This window comes from Peromyscus maniculatus, chromosome 10 (assembly GCF_049852395.1).
Source record: "Peromyscus maniculatus bairdii isolate BWxNUB_F1_BW_parent chromosome 10, HU_Pman_BW_mat_3.1, whole genome shotgun sequence".
In the NCBI taxonomy this organism is placed as follows: Eukaryota; Metazoa; Chordata; class Mammalia; order Rodentia; family Cricetidae; genus Peromyscus; species Peromyscus maniculatus.
Genome location: NC_134861.1, coordinates 1425121 through 1448831, shown reverse-complemented (window position 1 = coordinate 1448831; position 23711 = coordinate 1425121). Strand labels below are relative to the sequence as shown.

The 23711-nt window shown below is 48.3% G+C and overlaps 1 protein-coding gene across 5 annotated transcripts in view; it reads right to left on the bottom strand.

Annotated features, from left to right (window-relative positions):
* The window catches only part of Stk32b (serine/threonine kinase 32B), a 244385-nt gene that overhangs the window by 659 nt on the left and 220015 nt on the right, over window positions 1–23711 (bottom strand). For 4 of the 5 annotated variants that reach the window (XM_006985611.4, XM_076545682.1, XM_076545684.1 and 1 more), the window contains 5 exons: window positions 16870–16973; window positions 10771–10887; window positions 7848–7973; window positions 6724–6855; window positions 4516–4580 (listed from right to left, as the gene is read on the bottom strand). In XM_006985611.4, coding sequence (XP_006985673.1) covers window positions 4516–4580; window positions 6724–6855; window positions 7848–7973; window positions 10771–10887; window positions 16870–16973 — 544 coding nt within the window. Of the gene's footprint in view, window positions 1–3461; window positions 3615–4515; window positions 4581–6723; window positions 6856–7847; window positions 7974–10770; window positions 10888–16869; window positions 16974–23711 lie in introns of those variants that run through there. The other variant, XM_076545683.1, reaches the window with a different exon arrangement.

Genomic DNA, 23711 nt, shown 5'->3' with positions numbered 1-23711 from the left:
GGGTATACCCGGTGAGTGACTTAATACACAGAGCCTCGGTTTCTCTGTCTATAAAAATGGAGATAATAATTCCAACCTTGCAGATGTAATTTGTTCAAGTTCACAGCCAGTAGAGTTGGTTGGTGAAGCTATGTACCATTCATTCTGTTTATACCCGTGGATGGAGTAGTAGCCGTGCCTGGGGTCAGGGGCAATGCTGGCAAACAAAGAAACCATCTTCTCTGTCCTCACAGAGCTTATGCTGAAGAGGAGATAGGTAGTGGCCTGAACAGCCAAACAACCAGACTGACGGAACACTCCATGAAAAGCCGTGCTCAGGGAGCAGGAGCCTGAACACTGCATTTCTTAGCAGCTGGCCACCTGCTGCAGGTTGGAAGATATCCGTATCCCTCCCTCTCTGATCTTCAAGTTCAGGTTCACTCACTGTCCCACAGCTGATACTTGCCTGTGCATGGTACAAGCCATAGGAGGAACAGAAGGCAACAGAGAACCCAACTGAAACCCAGGCTCTAAACATTCAAGTTGCCTTGGTGAAGCTGCTTAGCGTCTCTGAGACTGTTTACTTAGCTAAAGTGAGGCTTATGGTGTGCAGGAGGCAACAGAATCAGATAGGTATAAGGGAAGTCACTAGTGTGGGTCTGGAAATAATAATTTCTACTGATATGTACCTGGGATGGTACATATCAGTAATTTCAGCTCTTGGAAGACAGAGGCAGGAGGATCACGGTAAATTTGAGGCCAGTCCAGGCTATAGTATTTCAGGCAAGTCAAGGATACATAGTAAGAGCTTGTCTTTTAAAATCCAAAGAGGGGCTGAGAAGATGGCTCAGTCTATAGAGTGCTTGCTGTACAGGCATGGGCTAGAGTCATAGTGCTTACAAAAGACACTGGACATGGGGGCCTGCAATGCCAGTTCTAGAGAGGCAGAGACAGTTAGATCCTGACTACACACCAACCTCTGACCTCCACATGCAGGTACACCATACCACATGCATGCACATGCATGCATGTACACACACACACACACACACACACACACACACACACACACACACACCCAAAGACAAGTTTCACCTTATTAAGAAAGATATGAGCTTCAGGCTTCAGATGGAGTTGGCCTGATGCATAACATTGTTTTCAAACAGGGCATAGCAGGTGGCCACCCACCATGGTCTTCATTAAAACAAAAGTCCTTTTGTATAAGAAAAAAAGTCCTGCTGGTACCTATCATGTTCAGGGTACCGTGGATGATCTCAGGACCAGAGCCTCAGAGTCTACACCTCAGCCAGATGGCAGCTGGGTGTGAGTGTGAGTGTGCTCAGTAGACATGTGTGCACCAGTGCAATGCCTGAGTGACACTCAGTGACACAAAACTGTTACACAGGACAGTGACTTGGGGGCTGCTGTCCCCTGCTCTTTCTCCATCTGCCAGGACTGGAAACAGGTGGGCTGTTCTTCTGGGATGCTCTGAAGCCTGTGCTTCCCCCACCGCATCTGAACTTCTATCTTTCCATCCACAAACCCATCCATCCATCCATCCACGCATCAATGCATGCATCCATGCATCCATCCATCCACAGATACACCATCCATACATCCATCAGTCCACAGATACATTCTCTACCCATCCAATTTTTAATCTGATTGTCTATATTATTTATCTATGGTCACATTCATGTACTGTACCATCCATTTGTCCATCCACTCTCATGTCTGTGTGTCATTCTACCCCATGTACACTCCTATCTGTACACCTACCTACCTTGTCTCTACAGACAATACAAATGGGCAGACAGACACAGACCTCATCAAAGCAGAGTTGAAACGGTTAGGAGGTTTCAGAAAGGTGTGTGCAAATCAAGCCACAGTTATCTGGTTGAAGATAGAGGGCAGGTATTGAAGGGCGGAAAGCAAGGACTTGGTTGGGGTAACTCAAGACTCTTCAAGAATGCTCTTGCCTCCTCTGGAGATCCCCAGTCAGTCTTAGCAAACCCCAGGTCCCTATATCCCAAGACTGCATCTAGGAGCCACTGAAGCCCTTGGGTGCATGCACCTCCTTGGTGTTGGATTTAAAAGTGAGCCCCCCACAGCCTTCCTGGACTCTCCTCCAGTCCTTCTTCCTGTAGTGAAAGGGATGGGGCGGAAAGGACCTGAGAACTGGTTGGGGCTACAATGTGTTGGAGCGGAGCCCCAGATTCATGTACAAGACTCTATTTTTGACATTCCAGGCTGTGCTTTCTGGGCACCATTCCTGACAGAATTCTCTCTGGGTTCAGTGAGGCAGCCAAGCTTGTGTCTGTTTCTTCAGACACAAAACATTCTTTTGTCATCATTTCCAGCCTGCCTCGAGCAATGATGTCCTCTTCTCCAACACACTTCTTGCTCAAGACAGCCCAGAAGAAAGGTAGAATGGCTGTACTCATCTTGGGTTCCCATTGTGTTCACAAGGTTTCAAGTTCGGAACTCTCTGGGAGCTCCTTCCTGCCTCCTCCAGCTATTATTGGTGGCAGGCATCCCTCAGTGTCCCCAGGGCTATGGTAGTATCTCTCTATTTCCATATTAGCTCTTCCCTGTGATGTGGGGCTACCCTCATCCAGAGGGGCTTCACGGTAACTCAGCACAGAGGGCTGTCAGGTGCCAATCTATGGCTTCTTCCTAAGAAGCCTGGGTATAAAATAACAGCCAGTTAATCAGGGGAAAACAACGTAAAGCTCTCACAGGGAAAGTTGCCAGTGTTGTGTGCTTGCTTCAGAGAATCCTGCTAATATTCCATAGCTGACATGCTTTTTTTCCCATTGGTGCTGTCTCAGTTTGTTTTCCTGTTGCTGTGATAAAACATTATGACAAAGGCAATTTAATGGAACAAGGGTTTATGGGCTCCTAGTTCCAGGGTACAATCCATTGCAGCATGGAAGTCAGAGTGGCCAGAGCTTCAGGGATTTAGTCATGTCTATCCACAGTCAAGAAGGAGACAGATAAATGGAAGCTGCCTCTCAGCTCCCTTTCTCCATTTATAGTATTCAGGAGCCCAGCCAAGGAATGGTGGCACCCATAGTGGGAGGGTCTTCCCACCTACTTTAATGATATTTGATGATGTCAGGACAATCCCAACAGTCATACTAAGAGACCCATCCCCCATGATTCTAGAGCTCATCAAACTGACAACTGAGATTATTTGTCACACACAATTTGGGTTTCTTTACTTGGAAAGCACATTAATGGTTCTAAATTGGCAAAAATGTTAATTATAATCAGTGTGGGGTTGCATCATGAAGAGGAATAGGGGTCTGGGTACCCCCAAAGCCGTGTGGAATCTCAACTCCAAAATGTTTTAACAGTAATTTTAGGCAAGAATCTCTCTCTCTCTCTCTCTCTCTCTCTCTCTCTCTCTCTCTCTCTCTCTCTCTCTCTCACACACACACACACACACACACACACACACACGGCTGTGCTGAGCATCAATGCTGAAGTAGGTGGAGATGACTATGAAGAACCCACTATGGTGCTTGGGCTGGAACCACTTTCACGTCCTCTCTGATGGCTGTGTTTTCCTTATCCTTCATTGGCTTAGATGAGCATGATCAGCTGCCCTCTGAACACCACACTTCCCTTTCCTGTGATGGAAACCTGAATGTAATTGGCATAGGTGCCAAGTTCTCAGGGAACCACTGAGAGCCTTCTGAGCCACCTCTGGCTCTACCTGAAATTTCCTCCTGAAGTTTTGGGGGCCCTGAGTCTATTTTCCCCAGCATTGTCTTGTACCTTGGAGAGGCTGCCACTCTGGTTGGTGTTGCTAGGGACCCAGGAAGCCTGGCCCTGTCCTGCTTATGTCCTGTGCTCACCCCTACCCGGGATGGATGGTACACCATCCATAAGTGCTGAGACTCAGACACCATTTGAGCAGGCTTCCTTTTTTACCGTTCCATTAGCTGATGATGGGGAATTAGAGCACCTGCAGGTGGACGGACCCTGCGGAGCCACTCCCAGACTCACATCATCCCATGCCTTACCTGCCTAGGTGGTAGAAGTTCCCACATGCCTTATCTCTTAACCCAAGTAACAACAGCAATGACAGTTCTCATTTCCCTGCTGAACATCCTCTTCTGCTGGGCTCTGTGCCACAGACTCCATATCCTAAGGAATAATTCTTCTCACTTGGTCATGCTGACGAAGCTCAGGGAGGCTAAGGACCTTGCTGCCAGGTCCTCTGATGGCTCCACATCACTCTATACCAACAGCAGATCCTACTTCTTTGAGGATGAGAACGCAGCTCTTAATTCCAAATCTAGAAGCATCCTTCCCTCCAGGGCATGGGCATTGCTCCACTGTGCCCTCCTTCTAACAGCAGGGCTGCTGTCACTCACTATTGGTGGGGCTGGACCACCTTTCTCTGGAGCCCTTAGTTCTGGGGGATGGGCTTGGTCCATAGATGACAGAGCAGGGGTGACTGCATGTATGCTGGGGGCCTTGGTCCTGGGGCACATGCTCTGCCTGGGTGTAGCAAGGCGAACTTACTTCTCTCGATTGAATATGATAAACTCCTTCCGCACTGTCTCCAAACACTGCTGCAGGTGTCCATTCTGTCAAAAAGCACAGGGAGAGGACTAAATGGCAGAGTACTGGTCAGGAGGATATAGCAGAGGGACACTAAGGACAGCTAGTTTATTTAAACGGCAATTGTGGCCACTCAGGACTTAGAAACAAGCTCAGTGGCTGGGGCCAGCAACTGTGTCTACAGACAAATGTGTTTCTTGGTTTTAAGGGATAAAAACCATAGAAGCCACTCTAGGATGATGGAACCTGCCTGATGCTTCTGAATTGGGGCTCCCTCATATTTGGATGCCACTCAAGCAAGCTTCAGGATGCAGAGGAGATGTTCAGATCAAGATACTCATGCCAACTGTCCTTCCAGGATCAGAATGTTATGGGGATTACCCCTAGAAGCTTCATGTAGATGGTACCTGATGCAAGGAAGCCCGTTCCCCTCTGTGAGCCTTTTGGATGCCTAGCTCAGGGCCATGGGCCTGTGGCACTTCCAGAGGCTGGCAAGATGGTTTCATTTATTTTAAAATTAGAGGACTAAAATAAGCATTTTTGCATCACAGGTTATGTTCATTTTTTATATTAAGGTTAACTGCAAAAAAATAAAAAAATCTGTATTTTATAGGGGAAGGGGATGTTGTGGATTGAGTTGTGCCTCCCAAAGAGTATGTCCAGTCCCTCAGCCATAGTATCTGAACATGGCTTCATCTGAGATCAGGTCTTCAAGTTAAGGAGGCTGACGCCAATAACTGGTGTTCTTGCATGAGGAGAGAGAGGCCATGTGAAGACGGAGGGGATGATGGAGTTGCCAGCCAGGGAATCCTCAGGAAGCCAGGTGAGCTGAGATTGTGTGATGGTTAGCGACACAAGAGAAAAATGATGAAATAGTCAAAAGGTCAGAGTGCACGCATAAAACATCCACAGGAATGAGAAGCAGAGGAGTGAGCAGGGTGTGGTTGGGTTGACCCCAGGGAGGGATTGTAGTTTTAAATGATGGTGTAGGTGAAACTGATTATTTCATTGGCTGAGAAAAAAAAAATCAAGAAAGATTCCCATATTCCCCACAGTTCCGATTTATGTTGTTGTCGAATGTGAAGGAGCCTGACTATGTGACCAGGAGAGACAGTGGTGGCTAGAACAATGTCATGGGGTTTAGAACAATTTAGGAGACAAACCTCTAGGCATGCTGTGAAGGAGTTTCTAAACTGGATTAACTGGGGTGGGAAGATCCACTCTAAATGTGGGTCACACGATCTCATGAGCTGGGGTCCCCAAAATGAATAAAAAGGAGAGAGCGAGCTGAGCACCAGCATCCCTCTCTCTCTGCTTCCTAACTGTGGATACAGTGTGAGCGGCTGCCTCAAACCCCTGCTGCCACGCCCTCCCCACCACGATGGACTGTCACAGTGCAGCCTGAGCGGGTAGGGGGGTGTCCCCCTGCAGGATAGACCCCCTCATACAAGGTGCACAGGGACAGAGGTGCGCTCTATTTTCTTGGGGTTCTCTGTGTGGATGGTAAGAGTGTGGGCACTCCCTCTCCAGTCATCCTTGCATGGATGTGCACTGTAAGAGATTATTTGCATGCTGAAGGCATTTCATTTACTTAAAAAAAATGCCACAGTCAGCCCTCTGTGACCCCCAGATCCAACTGTAGTCTGAATATTGAGAAACCAACTGCAGTCTGAAAATGTTAAAAAACAAAATTTCCAGAAGTTTCCATGAAGCAAAACTTAAGATGTGAAGTGCATTGAACACTGTGCAAAAATCCACAAGAATGAAGTGACGTGTGCATCACCCTCCTTACCTGTGCCACAAAGCCCCAGCTGAGTGTCCATCATCTACCATGTCTTACCTGTGCCCTTTGCAGTCAGGCCTGCACTGGTGAGTTTTGTGGTAAAGAATGATGCCCAACACCGATGTGCACAGCATCTGCACTGTGTCAAGTGACGGAAGGGATCCCAAAGCAGTTTGAAGCATATGGAGGATGTGCCTGCGTTCTTACCCAGTATGACGCCATTTTACACAAGGAGTGTGAGGGTCTCCAGAGCTGGCTTCTAGTGGGAGCCCTGGCACTAGTCCCCCAAGGTCACAGAGGGGGAAGGGGAAGGGTGGGGTGAGATGTACCTCTGACTAAGAACAAACATCTCCCTCTCCCCCCACAGATCCCCCCTGGGGGCTCACCAGGGGACAGCTGTCCTTTGTGCTGTCTCTGGATCGATGCTTGGCCAACCTCTTCTTCTTTTTGTGAAGCGGCTTGGATTCTAGAATCATTTCTTCAAGTTCAAACGTGGGGTCACAGTTCAGTCTCCCTTTCTGAAGGAAAGCGGAAAGAAAGAGCATGGCTTGTGGTTATTTTGTCCATCACTGCAAAGATCGGGCTTTGCAGAACTGGGACACATCCTGGCTCTTCCACCACAAGTCACTAAACCTCCACAAGCCTCTCTTTCCACAGCCGTAAGGTGAGGGTAATGAGGCTGGCATGAGAATACAGGGGAGGATGACATATGGGGCTACACCCTGCCTTTCAGTGGGACTCGTACACACAATAACCTCTGTTCTGTTTGTCAGGCTCTACTGTGAGTCCCATGGGCCCGGGCTTCTCCCATTACCATTGACTTCTTGAACGTGGCTAAGAATCCCTTCCCTGTTGCACACACTTGACTTCAGCATTTGCCCTCTCCCAAGGGAAAGCTTGAACTCGGGCTCAAGCCTGCCATCCACTCATTCGCCCACTCAAGCTGCAGAGCTCTGCTGACCTCGTCCCAGGTCATGTTGGGAAAATTACTTCACCTCACCCAGAACACTGAGAAGATCCACTCTCAGGCTGCTGTGAAGCTCCTAGGAGCCAAAGCACGGGAAGTTCTAAGAAGGAAGCAAGCACTGAGCGCACACTCAGCCATGTTGGCTCTCATCACCCACACATCCACAGTCACATGACAGCGATGCACCAAGGCTCTCTAGTGCCTCCTAGAGCATTGTCATGGGCTTTCTGAGATGAGGCCAGTGAGGATGGGCTCTTAGGAAGATGGCAATCTCCCTGGACCAACCAGCATCTGCGCTAACACAGCCCTTGACACCTGTTTCGAGGGGCCGGAGAGCCCAGGGAGGTTCAGCAGCCCATGTGTCCAGTGCAAGAAGCATACCTTGGAAATCCGGTCCAAATATGTTGGCTCTCAGTGAACCAGTAAGTAAGGTATCTGTTGGTACCTTACTTCTGTGACCTTCAGGGAGTTCAGCAGTCAGTGGCAGGGGTCATGCCTAATACCAAGGTGGGGGGGGACCTGCTGAAGGGTGGTATGACTCACGTTGGGCACAAAGCCGGGCATCAATGCCTTCTCGAACACTGCATCCCAGTTCATGTCAGCCATGTAGGCCATATTCTGGATGTCACTGAGGCTGGACAGGCGGCTCTCGGGGTCCTTGGTCAGCAGCTGTGGTCAGAGGGCAAAGGCACTTCTGTGAATGATGCATCCCACCTGAGCGAGCATGGACGTGGAAAATGGAGTCTCACCCAACACGTAGGGCATCCTTGCATGCCATGCTGGGCAGTGAGTGGCCCACACCCTCTGGCTTAGCTCTGCAGTGCCAAATACACTCCTAAAGCGAGGGAGGGACTTCAAGGTCAGCTCTTTTCTCTAAGGTCATCTGGCAGGTGACTCTTGGGGAGAGACTAAGTTTCCAGCCTCCATGCCCCTCTTTGGGGCCAGTCCTCTAAAAAGTAACTTATCCCTGATGTTCACAAAAGCTTCAGTGGTAAAGAACAGGCTGGCCGCCTCATCCTAGGACTTCTGCCTTGGTTTCACAAGAGTGGAACGGAATTTTCCCCCACAAGTTACAAGGTGACCTCTGTGACCTGAGTGAGTGGTTCACTTTTAACTTTTCTTGAAGGCCAGCTTCTGCTAAAGGAGCTAGAGTGCAAAATCAGCTTCAGAGGGGCTGGAGAGATGGGCATAACAACTGTTAGTAACTCCAGTTCCAGGGGCTGTGACACCCTCTTATTACCTACACAGGCACCAGGCATGTATGTAGAAAAAACATACATGAAGACAGAACATGCATACACACAAAATAAACAAACCACAACAACAAAAAGCCCCCACAGGGCATTGCTTTGCATTGTCTGTTTCTGCATGCATACATATATGCAGATGTGTGTGCATGCATGTGTGTGCATGCGTATGTGGAGGCCAGAGGTTGCTGTGTCATCAATTGTTCTCCATCTTATTTTTTTTGTGGCAGGGTCTCTCATGGAACCTGTAGCTTATGGATTTGGCTAGACTGGCCAGCAAGCCTCAGGGAGCCTCCTGTCTCCACCTTCCAAGTGCAGCACACTGCTGCACCCAGACTTTTAGTTGGGTGCTGGGGATCCAAACTCAGGTGGCCATGCTTGCAAAGCAAGCACTCTGCCAAATGAGCCGTCTCCTCAGCCCCTGCACTGCCTTTTAGAACACTCTAGTTTTCGAGATGCAAAGACTGCCAGTCTAAACTGGGCAGGACAGGGCTTAGCCCTGGGACGGCCACCTAAAGGGAATGGCCAATGGCCTGGTGTCCTCCTGAGATCAGCCCTTTTCCTTGCCTTGGAGCAGGAGTGGTGGCGGCTCCCCCACTCCCAGCACAGGGCCAGGGTGAGCCTCAACAGGGTTGGTAAGGACCTGGCGTGTGTTAAAAAGGAGCGTGTCACTTGGTGACAACAAGAAGGGGTCCCCTTCCCATCACCCCTTCTCTCCCAGTCATTTTTCTCATTACTGTGGCAATCCCTAACAAGGGCCACTTCAGGAAAGGAGGGCTTATTTTGGCTCACAGCTCATGGGTACCGTCCATCATGGTGGGGAAAGGATGGCAGCAGTGGTGTGAGGCAGCTGGGAACACTGTGTCCACAGGGAGCAGAGATAAATGGATGCTGGTGCTCAGCTCCCTCCTTGTATTCAGTCCAGGACGCTAGTTGTTGGAGGGCTGCCACCCACATTCAGGGTGGGTCTTCCCATCTCAGTTAGCCCAGCCCAGAACTTCTCTCACAGACATGACCATTGGCTTTTATCTGGGGTGATTTCAGATCTGCCCAGGTGACAGTATTAACCATCACATTGTCCTGACTTCGGATCTCATCTTCCAGCCCCAACACAGTTATAACATCTTGGTGAATTGCTAATTAGTCAAATTACTTTAAATGGGTGCCCACAGTTGGTTGCTCTTAACCCTGGCTCCTCACTGGGGTCATCTTGAAGCCTTCCATACTGCCAATGCCTGGCCCCTCAGCAAACCCAGTGAGTCGGAAGCTTGGGCCTTGGAGCACCCAGGAGCATCAGCTTGTTCTCAGGACAGCAGTTTTCAACATTTAACTCCCAGATGCCATCCAAGAGGAGCCTGTTTAAATCTATAACCACTGCTTTGGGAAAGCCCCTAAATATAGGATGCATTAATTGGCAGACACGGTCCTTGTCAGATGTCTCTCACGTGCTGTGGTCCTGATCACTCCATGGGTATAGTTAAGATGTTTCTGGAATGACAGTTGAGACTAATGTGGATGGTTTGGGTACTAATCCCATTTCTGCCTTGCAACATCTCTGTGGTGTAGACTAAATCATTTTGTTTTATCAAGTCTTGGTTTTCTAGTCTCTCCTGTAGGGACAGTGACCCTGGTCTACTGTCATTATTAGCTTGTGGGGATGAAAGGAGACCAGGACACACTGACCTCCCCCAAGGCTGCTGCTATCACCATCACACTAGTAAAAATTGCTGTGCCTGCCATATGAAATACTTTCCTTGCACCTGAGAACTGGAGGGGAACCTCAGAAGGGGACACCTGGATCTCCTGCCTGTGCTGAACTGAAGAGGCCTCAGAAGTCATGGGAATCAGGCTGAGATAGGTAGCTGCCCAAGCCTCTATGTCTCACTCAGAAGGCCTGGGGTGGGCATTTCTAGCAGGTTGATATGTGGAGAGTGAACCTGATGTTTTTAGAGCTGGGTCTGTGCTTGGAGATCCAGTATTCATTCTACTAGCAACAATTCCCACCACTAGGAATTCTTAAGGCCCAGCAGGCCAGCAGCCCAATTCAGTAGCTATTTCTCTGTATTAGGAACTTGCAGTGAGCTGGAAAGAGCCTGGGCCATGCTGTCACACACTGCACTATGCTGGGCTTCGTGATCTGTGTATGACCTCATGGCAGCATTTGTTACTGGGTGTTAGTGCACTAGCTGTCCCTTCTCCATGGCCCCCAGACCTCCTACCTTCTTCAGCAAGGCTACCATCCCCTCACACCACATGGAGGAGTAGTGAACACGCTCCACCTTGAACATGTTGAGGATCTCGTCAATGGGTGTGGCCGAGTGGATTTCATACGGCCTCTGTAATAAAGGACAATGCCAGAATCAGAGAGAATGTCTTAGAGAAGGCAGGATCCTCTTGTTTGAAGACTGTGTGATGATGGGTAACGCTTCATATTCCCTTCAAGATGCCATGAACAATTCTCTCACAGCAGGGCAGTACAAAAAGAGGGCATGGAGATGCTGTCTTGGCCATAGGTGGCTGGGGCATCTTGTCTGTGAGTGGGAGAGGCATGACTCACTCTGCTCCTGCAGTCACAGACTGGGGTGCTGGTGTCTGCCATTGAGCACCCACAGGGGCACCTCTAGTCACAGCCTCCACCTGCTGGAAGGTCAGCCACCACCTATTCCTGTCTTGGCTGAGCAGGTCTATGAGTGAGCAGCATGATCACTGCTCCACTAGATGTGAGTTGTGTGTGTATGAATACTGGGAGGAAGCCTATGGAGTTCAGGCTGTGAGAGCAGGAGTGCTCTGTGGTCCCTATAGGAGATGGGACAACCAGAGCACAAAGCCACCAACTGGACATGGGCTGGCGACTTGGAGCTGGGTTTGTAGATCATTCAGGACTCTTCTTCCACGTCTAGCCTTTCATTAGTTTATTCCACCACCACTAATGCCTCTGCATACACTGGAGACATAAGATGCCAGGGAACAAGACATCCCCATTTCCATCCTTACTTTAAAAGCCAGGAAACGAAGGCTCAGAGATGGGGCTTCCCAGAGACTCTGATGCTCTTTGCCTGCTCTCTCTAGAAACCCAGGTGAGGGATCAGCCAGAGGTCAAAGGGCAGGCTTTATGTCACTGACATTTGAGTTCCTACTGTCTTGGCCACTCACCAGCTCTCCTGAGTTCTGCATTTCCATCCAACCTCCAAGGAGATTCTCTCTGATATCTAAAATCCTCCCCACACCTGGAAGGAGCAGACTGGCTACACCAACACTAGCGGTAATCACGGGAACTCTGTATTCAAGTGTACATGCATGCATGTGTATATATGCATGTTTGTGGTGTGCCTCTGTGTAGGCCAGATGTCGAGACTGAGTGTCTCCATTTTTACTCTACCTGATTTCTCTTACTCAACCTAGAGCTCCCCAGATTGGTTAGGCTAGCTGGCCAGAGAGTTCCTGTGAGTCTCCAGTTCCTGCCTCCCAAATCCTGGGGTTTCAGGTACTTGCCACTGCACCCAAGTTTCTTTTACAGAGATTCTAGGGGATCAAACTGAGGTTCTCATACATGGGTAGTGCTTGACTGACATTTAAAGGGTCTGGGGAACTGTGACAAAGGTGTTCCTAAGGCCCAGGTTCCAGGTTCAGCCCTCCTCAGTTTGGGTGGGCATGGAGACACAGACCTTCCTCCGAGTTAAACAGCGAGTATTATAGCTCATATCGCATCTTCTCATGGCACTGGATTTCACTACTGCTTTGTTCTCATTGTCCTTAGGACTCTCTGACTCAGAAGCCGCTGTCTTTAAAGGGTAAGTGATGGCGAGGCCTGCTGGCAAAAGTGGTTTCCAGCAGCAGAAGACTGGGTCACTTTTTCCAGAGTGCAGGTATGTCTTTATTCTAGGAAACTCATTTTTTAAAAAAGGCAATTTGCCATGAAATAGGAGACATAGAGGAAGAGAATTGACATAGGCCTAGAGTGGGGCTGGCAGACCATCGGAGTCCATGACGTCCTCTAATCTCTTTACTCAGAACAACTGTCCTTTAGGCAACTTGAAACTCCAAAGCCTGAGAATATTTTCCCTCTGGAACTGGTGGATGATCTTCACAGAGACTGTAAGTCTGGGGATTGATGAGAAAGCCAGAACCACCCCAGGATGTGCCCTGGAAAGAGCAGAATTGCCGCCTGGGCTCCCATCTCCAGGCACTGTGCTCTGTCTGCTTTGCTGAGACAAGTCGGCAGCTGCCCCTCCCCGCTTCAGGCCGAGCCATGCACTAGGGTGCACATGGCAGTTCTGGGTCCTGCACTTGAGGCCCTCTGTACAGGGTGCTCCAGATGTCTTTCCTCTATTAACTCAACCTCTCTGTACCCCAATATTTTCACTTACAGTCCCCAAAAGGTGCTAGCTGGAACCAAAGGTGAAGGACAACCCAGGGAGGCAAGTTGTTGGTGGTCACCCTAAGAGGTCCTGACTAGGTCTCCAAGCCTCACCTTCTACCTATAGAGAGCTCCCTTGCATTGTGGTCTCCCAGGAAGGCGTCACTCAGTCCTCTTGATCACCAATGGCAGAGGCTCTCAGTCCAGGGCAGTTTGCCCCTGGGAGATATCAGGGTGTCATAACTGGGTAGTGGAGGTTTCTTCTAGTGCCAGTGTGTAGAGCCACATTGCAGATCACCTCATGACCAGTCTCTACCTCAAAGGATGACCCAGCCCAAATGTCCACATCACTGGGGTTGAGCCTCATATACTACATCTGCCCTTGTAGCAGAACCTGGAAATACATGGTGCTCAATATAGTTACCACTTTGCTACTTCGCTGCCTAAGTCCAAGGTGGTGGCACTGTACCATCCACCTCGTCAACCCCAACACCCCAGGGCTCTTTATGTAAGTCCCCTGCCCATCCTATGATAGGTGGCAGGGTCCAGTGACAGCTGAGTCCACCTCAGTCTCTTCTCTGTCCTGCTCACACTGTTGCCGACAAATCACAGACGAGCCAGCTTAGATGTCACTCAGGGTCTTCCCAACTGTGTCCTCAATGCCCAAGCGGCATCCACGGCTCCTGTGACACCATTCTGCTATATGCTGACATCGTCATCAGCACTCTGCCCCTCAGCCCCAGGCTGCCAGGGCTCTGGTCACATTTTCCCCCAACTCCAAGGTGACTGTGTTCATTATCTCCCTTTATGAATGAGGAAGCCAGGGCTCAGACAAGGTAAGCATGAATTACAGTGTGGAGAAGCATTTATGTCCCCACACCTGTAGCTCTATCATCTAATAGATGGCAGCCAGCCTCTGCCCCCAGAGCCTGTGTAGTGTGTGAAGGGTGCCCAAGCTGGGACAGTCACAGCAGGCCACTCTGGGTGGGAGGCTTGTGGAAGTTAGGAAGCTGGGGTTTGTACAGTGCTGATCTCCAGGTGCCACGCTGTGCTGGATAATTTATATCTCTAGGTCGTTAAGTCTCCACACATCCCTGCTGGGGAGAATGACTGTTACTGTATGACGTAGGTTGACAGAGGATCTGACTGCCTAGAAGCCCTGCTTAAGGTCACCGCCGGGGTCCCTGATGAGCCAGTGAGGTTCTTCTCAGAGCCGCTCTCCTTGTTAGAAGGAAGCAGCTCTCCATTGAATGCGAAGGGAAACTCCCTGTCAGTTACAGCTATGTGAAGTGGCTTCTCTCTGCAGGTAAGGAGCCCCCTGGATCACAAAGGTGATATCTGTCAGGGTGGCATCCAGGTAGGAGGGACAGTGTCTGCACACAGGTCACTAAGTCTCTTCTGTAGTGGTGTGGCCAGGGGCACAGTCTCATTACGCCTCCTCCTCCTCACTCCACTCTGCCTTTTCTGTTACTAAAGCTCCAAGCTGACAGAAACTTGCTCTGTGGGAACTATGAGCATGAGTGGTGCTCACCTGGGTGTTTTTTTTCCCCACCAAGGCAGGTTTGTAGGGCAAGAGCTGAGATTCTGCTCTGAGTTCAAGAGAAGCCATCTCCCCTTGCCCAGATTATAAATAAGTTCTCTTTGCTTGCACAGGAGACCAGGTCCCTCTGTTTTTCCTGTTTGGTGCCCAGCTCTTTCTGAGGGAGACAGCTGGTTTTTGTCGGATGCAGAGCATGTCTGAGAGCTTGGCCGACAAGCCACACTAGTAGCACACTTCCTCACCTGCCTTTCCTGGAGCTCCCAACTCTAAGCTCCTAGAACTCACAGGAAAGCTCATGACTACTTTCTTTTGTCTTTGGGAAGCAAGTTCTGTTAGAACCCTGTCACCACCAGGGCAACTAAAGTCCAGGAAGAAACATGATTTCTCAGTCCACAGTCTACAAGTAAAGTGAAGAAGGTGAGGGGCCATTGGACTGGCCGTTTGACTAAATTAGTGGTCTCCAGTATAAACACCAGAAAGCAAGCTATACCATAACTCACTGCCCCTTGGATGGGCAATTCTGCCATGCAAAGACAGTTGGGAGAAAGGTCACCCAGCTCCTAACAGGTGCTCTTTTTGGAAGTACATCGTTTCATTGTCCCTGTACCAAAGGCCTTCACTGGCCCTGCGACTCTCTCTCTTCCCTTGAAAGTGGTCTCTGAGTAAAAAGCTCACAAGAATAAGAAATGAGGAACTTAATTTTGAAGAAGCAGGCTTTCTTCCATCCTTGGGGCATTTTGCCAAGCCATTACTGGCAACTGTTCCAGCCCTTGAGGAATAATAGCCAGCATCATTTCTGCTGGCAGGCTTCCTCTTGCTGAGGGCCACTGTGTACCAAGGTCACCTGCATGATGGATGGCATAAAACCACAGCCTCTGGGGGACAAGCATCCTGGTTCATCTGGAGTTGGGAATGCTCACATCCCCTGATGGCCACAGAACCAAAAAGCACCTGCCAGAAACAAGTGAGCCCACAGAGCACGGAGTCTTTCTTTCAGTGCCCAAGGAAGCAAACAAGTTCTCATTTTCGCTGCATTCTGAAAATGCCATGCACCTTAATTAAGTTTTTGAGGAATTCATGGGAAATAATTGAGTCCAAGAGCAAAAAAAAAAAAAGTTGGCTGAACTAAAGTCAGTTACAGGCTGCTTTCATCATTCATTCATTCAAGAAGTATTCATTCATTCCCCATTATCCTAGAGAAAAGATTCTCGCCCACACAAAAACCAAGACCCTGCCTTCAGGTCATCACAAGGGAACCCACAGAAACAACTAACCTGGGCTCATAGGAGCTCACAGAGTCTAGACCCACAGCAAGGAAGCCAGCATGGGACCAACCTAGACCCCCTACATATATGTGACAGTTGAGTAGCTTGGTCTACTTGTGGGACTCCTAGCAGTGGGAGCAGGGGCTGTCCCTAATGCTTTGGCTGGCTTTTGGGAACCTATTCCTCATACTAGGATGCCTTGCCAGCCTTAATACAAGGGGAGGAGCTTATTCCTACTTCAACTTGATATGCCATGCTTTGTTGACACCCATGTGAGGCCTTCCCCTTTCTGAACAGAAACGGATGAGTGGATGTGTGTGTGTGTGGGGGGGGGAGGTAATGGGAGGGGAGGAAAGAGGGGAACTTTGGTTGGGATGTAAAATAAATGAAAACATTTAATTAATAATAATAAAAAAGATCCTGCCTTCATGGAAGCTGCCCTCTGTTATCATGAATATGCATATGTGTAGATGAATGCAAAACCATGTCAGACTTGCAGACAGTGGGATTAACAAGTTTTGTTTTGGTCAATGGAGCCACAGATACAGGTCCAGGGGCGAATGTCCTCTAACACCAGCTCCACAAAACATCTCTGTAACATGACTGAGAAAATCGTGGGCCCGGGAATTGAGATGACATAATTTCCCAACAATACTTGTGTAAAGAAAACACACTCCAAAAGTAGTTTGGTCACAAGAGTTTTGGTTTGAATAAAAATATGAGCTATTGGTTGTTAGATGCCACCACCATCTTCAGAAATTGAGTGAAAACGAGCCAAAAATAAAAACATGCACTGACTGTCCCAGATCATCCTTAGAGATTCCTGGGTTGTGCATTTGGGAAAGATATGGGGGGGGGAGAAATGAAAGAGAAAAAACAGAGAGAACACCCAGTCAAGTGGGCAACTGTCATTTCAGAGGTGGGAGTTGTAAAGTAGGAGGCTAGGATGCTTCATCCTGGGTCATTCATTCATAGACCTTCTGTGACTTCCTTCCCTGGGTGGGAGGAAGGATCTGTTTCCCTATTAAAAGAGTGAATGGCTGGGCCAGAACTCCCTGAGGGGTAGCTAGAATCCTGGTCCTGTACCTCCTCTTGGCATCTCACCAACCTTGCAGATTGATGCTCCCTCCGCCACATCATATTCCACAGGACTTACCCAACCTCGTAGCAGCTCATAGGCCGTGACACCCAGGGACCACCAGTCCACAGGGTATGAGTACCCGGGGCCTCCATCCACGTATACCTGGAAGACTTCTGGGGCTGCAAATGACAAGGCAAAGAGAATATCAGTCATATGCTGCCTTGGGCATAGGGAGACAAGCCTGCTGGTACTTTGTCCACTGTCATCAGCAACTGCCCCTGGGGAGCCACAGCAGGCTTGGGACCAGAGCAGAAAGGGGCTGAGTGTGTGTCCCCATGGTAAGAGCCAGGGAGGTGCATGGGCATGAGTCATGTTGGGAGACCCTAGCATAACTCACACCTATAATGGAAAGTAAGACCTGAGCACAGATTGCTTCCATATTCTGCCTCTGTATTAACATGGGCCAGATGGCCAGTTACAAGGATGCGGAGCACTCTGCGCCTGCGCCACGGCACTCTGCGCCTGCGCCATGCTCAGGAATGATCCAGGCAGTAAGTCAGACCGAGAGCAGACAGAGTGGAATTCTGGTGGCGAAGACAGGAGATGGGGGACAGCAGCTGCTGTAGGGCAAAGGAAGTATTTTTGAAACGGGATAGAAGAGAAGGTTGAAGAACAGTGTGGAGGTGCTTACCCGCCCCAGGATGGCACAGTTGGCATGGCTAATTTGATGTTATGTGAATTTAGTCCCCCATCTGTTCTAGGAAGCAACACATGTGACTGAAGCAGTCAGGACTTCATGTGGCACTTGGGACAGTGAGGAGAGATTGGATCAGGGCAAGGTGGCTGGATTCTCATGAGTATACAACCACTCTGAATCTGGAGCTTAAATCTGATGAGCAATCAGATCCCAACTGGTTTTTGTCTGTTTTCTGCTCTGGCTTTTGTTTTCCACTCACTCGGCATTTTTGTGGGGTGTTCTCAACCATAAACTTCCATTTCCTTGAAACCACAGCCTCTGGGGACATGCTACCATTGGACACCTTTAAGATGAGGCAGAGGAGGTTCAGAGAGAGCTGTGGGTATGAGGAAGTCACACAGATAAGACAAGGAAAGCTGAGTAGTGCTTCCTACTATGGCCAAGTCCCTGTCTGACCAACGTCCTTTCAGTATGGGGACATGTTCTACCACACTGGAGATATAATTATGAGTTTGAGAAAATGGCTCCTTGTTCTTTTTTTCTTTTCTTTTCTCTTCTTTCTTTCTTTCTTTCTTTCTTTCTTTCTTTCTTTCTTTCTTTCTTTCTTTCTTTCTTTCTTTCTTTCTTTCTTTCTCTTTCTTTCTTTCTTTCTTTCTTTCTTTCTTTCTTTCTTTCTTTCTTTCTTTCTTTCCTTCCTTCTTTCTTTGTTTCTTTCTCTTTCTTTCTCTTTCCTTCCTTCCTCTCTCTTTTCCCTTTCTTTCTTCCTTCCCTTTCTTCTTTCTTTCTTTCTCTCTCTCTTTCTTTTCTTTCTTTCTTTCTTTCTTTCCTTCTTTCTTTCTTTCTCTCTCTTTCCTTTCTTTCTCTCTTTCCTTTCTTTCTTTCTTTCTTTCTTTCTTTCTTTCTTTCTTTCTTTCTTTCTTTCTTTCTTTCTTTCTTTCTCTCTTTCTTCTTTCTCTTCACTGAAGACCCAACTGGCTATGTTGGAAACAGTAAGATAATGGGGTTTGGCTGGAGCAAAGTTTAACATATCCCTTTTGTCCTTGCCTGTTTTGGCAAATGTGGACAGTAATTATGGTTTATCCATTGGTGTATTGATTAGCTTTGTGAACTTGACACAGCCTAGAACCATGTGGGAGGAGAGTCTCGGTGAGGGACCATCCATATGGGGATGGATTATTTTAACTAAGTTAATCGATGTGGGAAGATCCTGCCAACTGGGGTGGCACCATTCCCTAGGCAAAAAGTCCTGAGCTGTATGAGTGAAGGAACTATTCTGAGCTCATGCAAGTGAACATTCCTACACTCATTTCTCTCTGCTCTTGCCTGAGCAGCTCTTGTCTCAAGCTCCAGCCTCTGTGACTTCCCCACAGTGATAGACTGTATCCCGGAAGTGTGGGCTTAAGTAAGCCCTTGCTTCCCAAAGCTGCTTTATGTCAGGGTGTTCTATCACAGCAATACAAATGAAGCTAGATGGCTGGGATAATTGAGCAGCTGCCTGCAGGACATCTGGCTCACATTGCGCACTCTCTAAACCTCAAGCCTTATGAATGACAGTCTTACTGTTACCCGAACTTCTCCCTTATCTATCATGATCAGTCATCCTACCACCCGCCCAGTTACAAACAACAGAGCTTTAGAGACCCCCCCAAACCCCACCCTCCTCAGGCCTGTGGGTTAGCTTTCTTCAAATACTGTAGGTTCTGAATTTTCAGCTTTGTTTTTGTACGTCCTTTCCTACCCATCCCTAGATCAGACAGATTCCAAAGTCAGTGAGCTCAGTTCCTTACTCAATCCCATCATCAAGGCAGCCATTCAGCTAGCTAGAACCTCTGAGAATTTACTTTTCTCTACTATAATCCACACAATCCATCTACTTGTCTGTCTTCTCCTGTCCTGGGGGATCTGGGAAAGGAAGGGTTGCACACTATGCAGCCCCAGGGCCTGGATACTATGGTCTAGTGATAGCTTCACGGGTATACCCTGGGTACAGGGGGCACCAAGTGTTCCTTGGTGCTTCTTGCGAGTTCCTGTCATGTCCATAGTTCTTAGCACACTTAAGACTCAGTGTAGAAGCTGCAGGAGATGGATGCTGCCAGGCTGCTGTGAGTGGTGGTTGACAGATGTTTACAGTTGCAGGGAAGCTGATCCCCACTCCCCCTCCCTCTGCACTCTTGTGGCTGATGACAGAACAGAACCGTTGATGTCATAATCCCTGTACAGCTGCTTGAGTGGTTCAGAATCACAGTGCTTGGACGGAGGCCAGGTGGGAGTCAGGGACCTGACGAAGTCCTGGCACGCATTGCTTATGAATGACAGCGCTGTGACTGCCAGCTGCTCTCAAGGCTTGTGCATAAATTGAATCCTTTCACCACTCAGCGAGACAGGTGCAGAAGGCACTCTGTGATGAGGACGAAAGCAAGAGGCGGGGGGTGGGCTGAGTGGCAGCCCCCCAAGTCCCAGCCCCAGTGCTTGTGAATGCCATCACATTATGAAATGAAGAGTCTCATAGTAAAATCATCCTGTGTTTAGATTTGATTCTAAATTCCATGACTAATGTCTTTATAAGATAGATGAGGGATGATTTAAGACACAGGATGGCCATGGGAAGATGGAGGTAGAGCATGGAGTGAGGTATCACAAGCTACCTGGATCTGGAAAATGTGGAGGGATCCTTCTCAGAGCCTTCCAAACAGGCATGGCTCTACTACACCTTGCTATCTCAACTCCAGTTCTGGAACTTCAAGGAGCAGCTTCTCTGTGGTTTTAACTCTGGCTCATGAAAATTTGTTCTGCAGCCACAAGAAGCTATGACAAGGTAAGGGACTTGCCAGGATCGCCCATCTAGCTTGGCAGAGCTGGGATCAAATGGTTCTCAGGTTCCTAAAACCCAGGCTCCCCATCCCCTCATGCTAGGAACTGCCAGGAGGGACTGGGTTGCCTGGGGGTTAGGGCTCTGGCTCTTCCCCTGACATCTTTCTCTCTGCAGTGGGTACTTTACACACTGTGCCCACTAGGTTTCCCCTGGCTCTATAGCTCTGGTCCAGCTCAAAGACAGCTTCTAGGAGGGAAAGGCGGCTCCATTGTTGGCTCATTCCTCATCTTTGCTCAGGCACTGCCTTTGGTTGGACATCCATTATTGCCTCCTGTCTCCTGCATCCAGCTCCACCACCAGAACCTCCTGACCCTCTGTCTGTCCTTCTTGAGGATGAGTGGGTCCTGCTTTCTGCCATGTAATACAGACCACAGCAATGTGCTGGTACCAAACATCTTACTGCCAAGCCAGCTGCTGCATACATGGTCCCCTGCAGTGCTGCCAGCCCAGGGAAGGCTAACCAATGCCCACAGAGAAAAGACCTGTCTTGGAATCATGAAGTCCAGCTGCACATTCCTGCTTGGCTTCCCAGAACCTTCTGAGTGCCAGTATGCTCCAGCAATGTCCAAGGAGCCCAACTCAAGTGCATGAATTGGCAATATCTCAGCAGGATCCTGGTACTCTTTTATCTCTTGGAGAATTACAGGATACTGGTTCAGGGACCAGTCTAGATGTGACTCCAATTCTGCAATCTGCTTGCAGTTTCCAGGCTGTGCAGAAGTCAGTGGAGGCCTGAATACCAACAAAATATGCTGTTTGTTTTCTCCCTATAGCTACCTACTAGGACAAGGTCTCATTTATAAATCAGGTCCACTAAGAGACTAACAGCAATAGCAAATGATAAAATAGATGTTAATGATACATTGTCCTGAGAATTATGTGAATGTGTTCTCTCTTTCACTCTGAAGAGATCTTATTACACCTTATTCTCTTGTGATGATGGAAGATACACAATGAGGTGATGGGAGGTGGGTAAAGTATAAGGTAGTGTGTCAGGGTCACTTCAACACAAGAACTACCATATGGTGATAGTCTACCAATAACTTAGATGTCTAGGCAACTGGTAGGAAGATAGTGTGTACAGCATGGATACACTGCACAAAGTTGATTCACCTGTCTCCTGGGCTGGAGGGTGTGAGATTTCACCGTACTACTAAAAACACAGTTTAAAACTCAAGCCCACCTACCCATGCATCATCATACTATGTATATTTTTATTTTTCTAAGTATCTCCAAATCACTCCATTAAATCTGCTGAGTGAATTTGAACCCAAAACCAAGATTTTTTGTTTGAAATTTGAAAATTACATCATTTATTTATTTACTTAGTATGTGTGTGTATCAGAGTGCCACAGTATATACATGGAGATCAAAGAACAACTTGTGGGGATCAACTTTCTCCTTCTACCTTGTGACTCCAGGGGGTTAAACCCTAGTTGTCAGATTTGATGACAAGTGCCCTTACTCACCTAGCCTCCAAACCAAGATATTCTAGGAAGTTCCACGCATGTTACATGTGCATAAACTAGGGTTTCCATATAACCTAAAACAAAAACACGTGGCCTTACCATTACCACGCACATTAATAAACATTTGTCAGTGTACCCGTGCTGTACATGCTACCCTCCCACTGGTTACTGGTCATCCATCTACATTATCAGATGAGCTATCACCATATGGCAGCATGTGTATTTAAGGAATACACAAGAAACTTTGGGCTTTGGTCACGTTACCAGAAGTATCGTTTGCTTTTTGCTGTCCCCTGTGGACCCATCACAATGCTGGGTGCATGCTGTCCACCCCATGGACTCCTGGGAGTCCACTATGGGCACATGGGATAGACTTGGACACCATGGAACCTTTGACTGCACACCCAGCATGTGCAGAACTAGAGTTCCATAGCAAGATCAACCTCACCACCCACTAACTGCATCGACTGGCAGCCAAGCATTCCTTCCAAGGCAGGGTTTTAATTGAAATGAGTTTCTGTGCCAAAGGGTATCAGGCCATCACACAATTGGCCTTCCAGAAATACAAAGGACACATGGAGTCTGGTGAGAGAAGTTGTCTTTCTTCCCCCAGAAATGTAAGTATACACTTGGTAGGATTTGCCACCCAGGCTGACCACCCAGAGTTCACTTCCTTATTCCACTAAAAATATGGAAAACTACAATCACCTCCCACGTTACCTTGCCTCACCTGCTGTTCAGCTCCATGGATGCTGCTGAAGGTTTTGGTGTGCACTGGAGTGTGAAAAGCTATTTAGCATGTAGCCTGCCAGCTGACAGGTTGCCTGAGTCTGTCGCTTCAGGTAATTATGCCCTTCTGGACTGTGAACACAGTCATTGCATTTCAGCTAGGAGGAGACCTTTGAAATCATTTCTCTTCTCTCCTCAGTGTTCCACAGAGGAGCCAAGGCCTGGGAGTTCAGTGTCATCTGGTCCACCGGGGACCAGAAAAGGCCTCCTCCTCACTGCTTGTCATGGCAGTGTCTCCAACGTGGCATCCCAGCCTCCGGAAGCCCCATCCCTAGGCACCGCCACCATGGGTCCTTCAGTCCTTCACATCAGCCTGCTCAGGCAGACTTCCCTTTCCAGCTGGCCCTTCTCCTATATCGCAGCTGATGCCAATGGTTTGCTCATTTGCACAGTCAGAAACCTGGAGCCCCTGTGGACTTGACCCCCTCTTTCAGCCTCTGTCACTGATGACTTGATCACTCCCCTAGACTCTTCACTTTTTCCTTCTAGAAATTTCTTCTCTGGCCTCTCTAAGTTCTGTATTGATCTTTCATCATCTCTGTCCCCTTAACTTTACCTTCATGTACCCAGAGAAATCTAAGTACATTCAGTGAACAAAGAGATCATGCATACAAAGTAGTCACTTGTCACGACTCGGCTCACTTCCCACATTGCTTGTGTGAGCCACTTAATTGCTTATTTGTACTTCAGTTTCCTCTCCTGTCAAAGGGGATAACAAAGTTTTCTATGTAACACTTATTAATTTGCAATAAAATGCAACCACCACCACAGGCTATTGGTTTCTTTCTGGGCTTGTTAGTAGCATTCGTGGCAACAGGAAACTGTTTTTGTTAAAGTGTAAGACATTTCTCAGCCGTAGACCATTAGGATTTCATTAGGATTGAGAGTGGACTTATGATGGCCACAGAGTATACAGTAAGTACTCAATAAATGCTCTCCGATAGATATTGTCCTTGTGTTATCTCATGTTCAAACCACCTGCTTTAAATTATTGCAAAATTGCCCACTTACTCTACAATAAATTTCAAAATCCTTAGCACGAAAGCTTCCTGAAAACAGGCCCTAGTCACCCACAGCCCCCTTTCTGGCC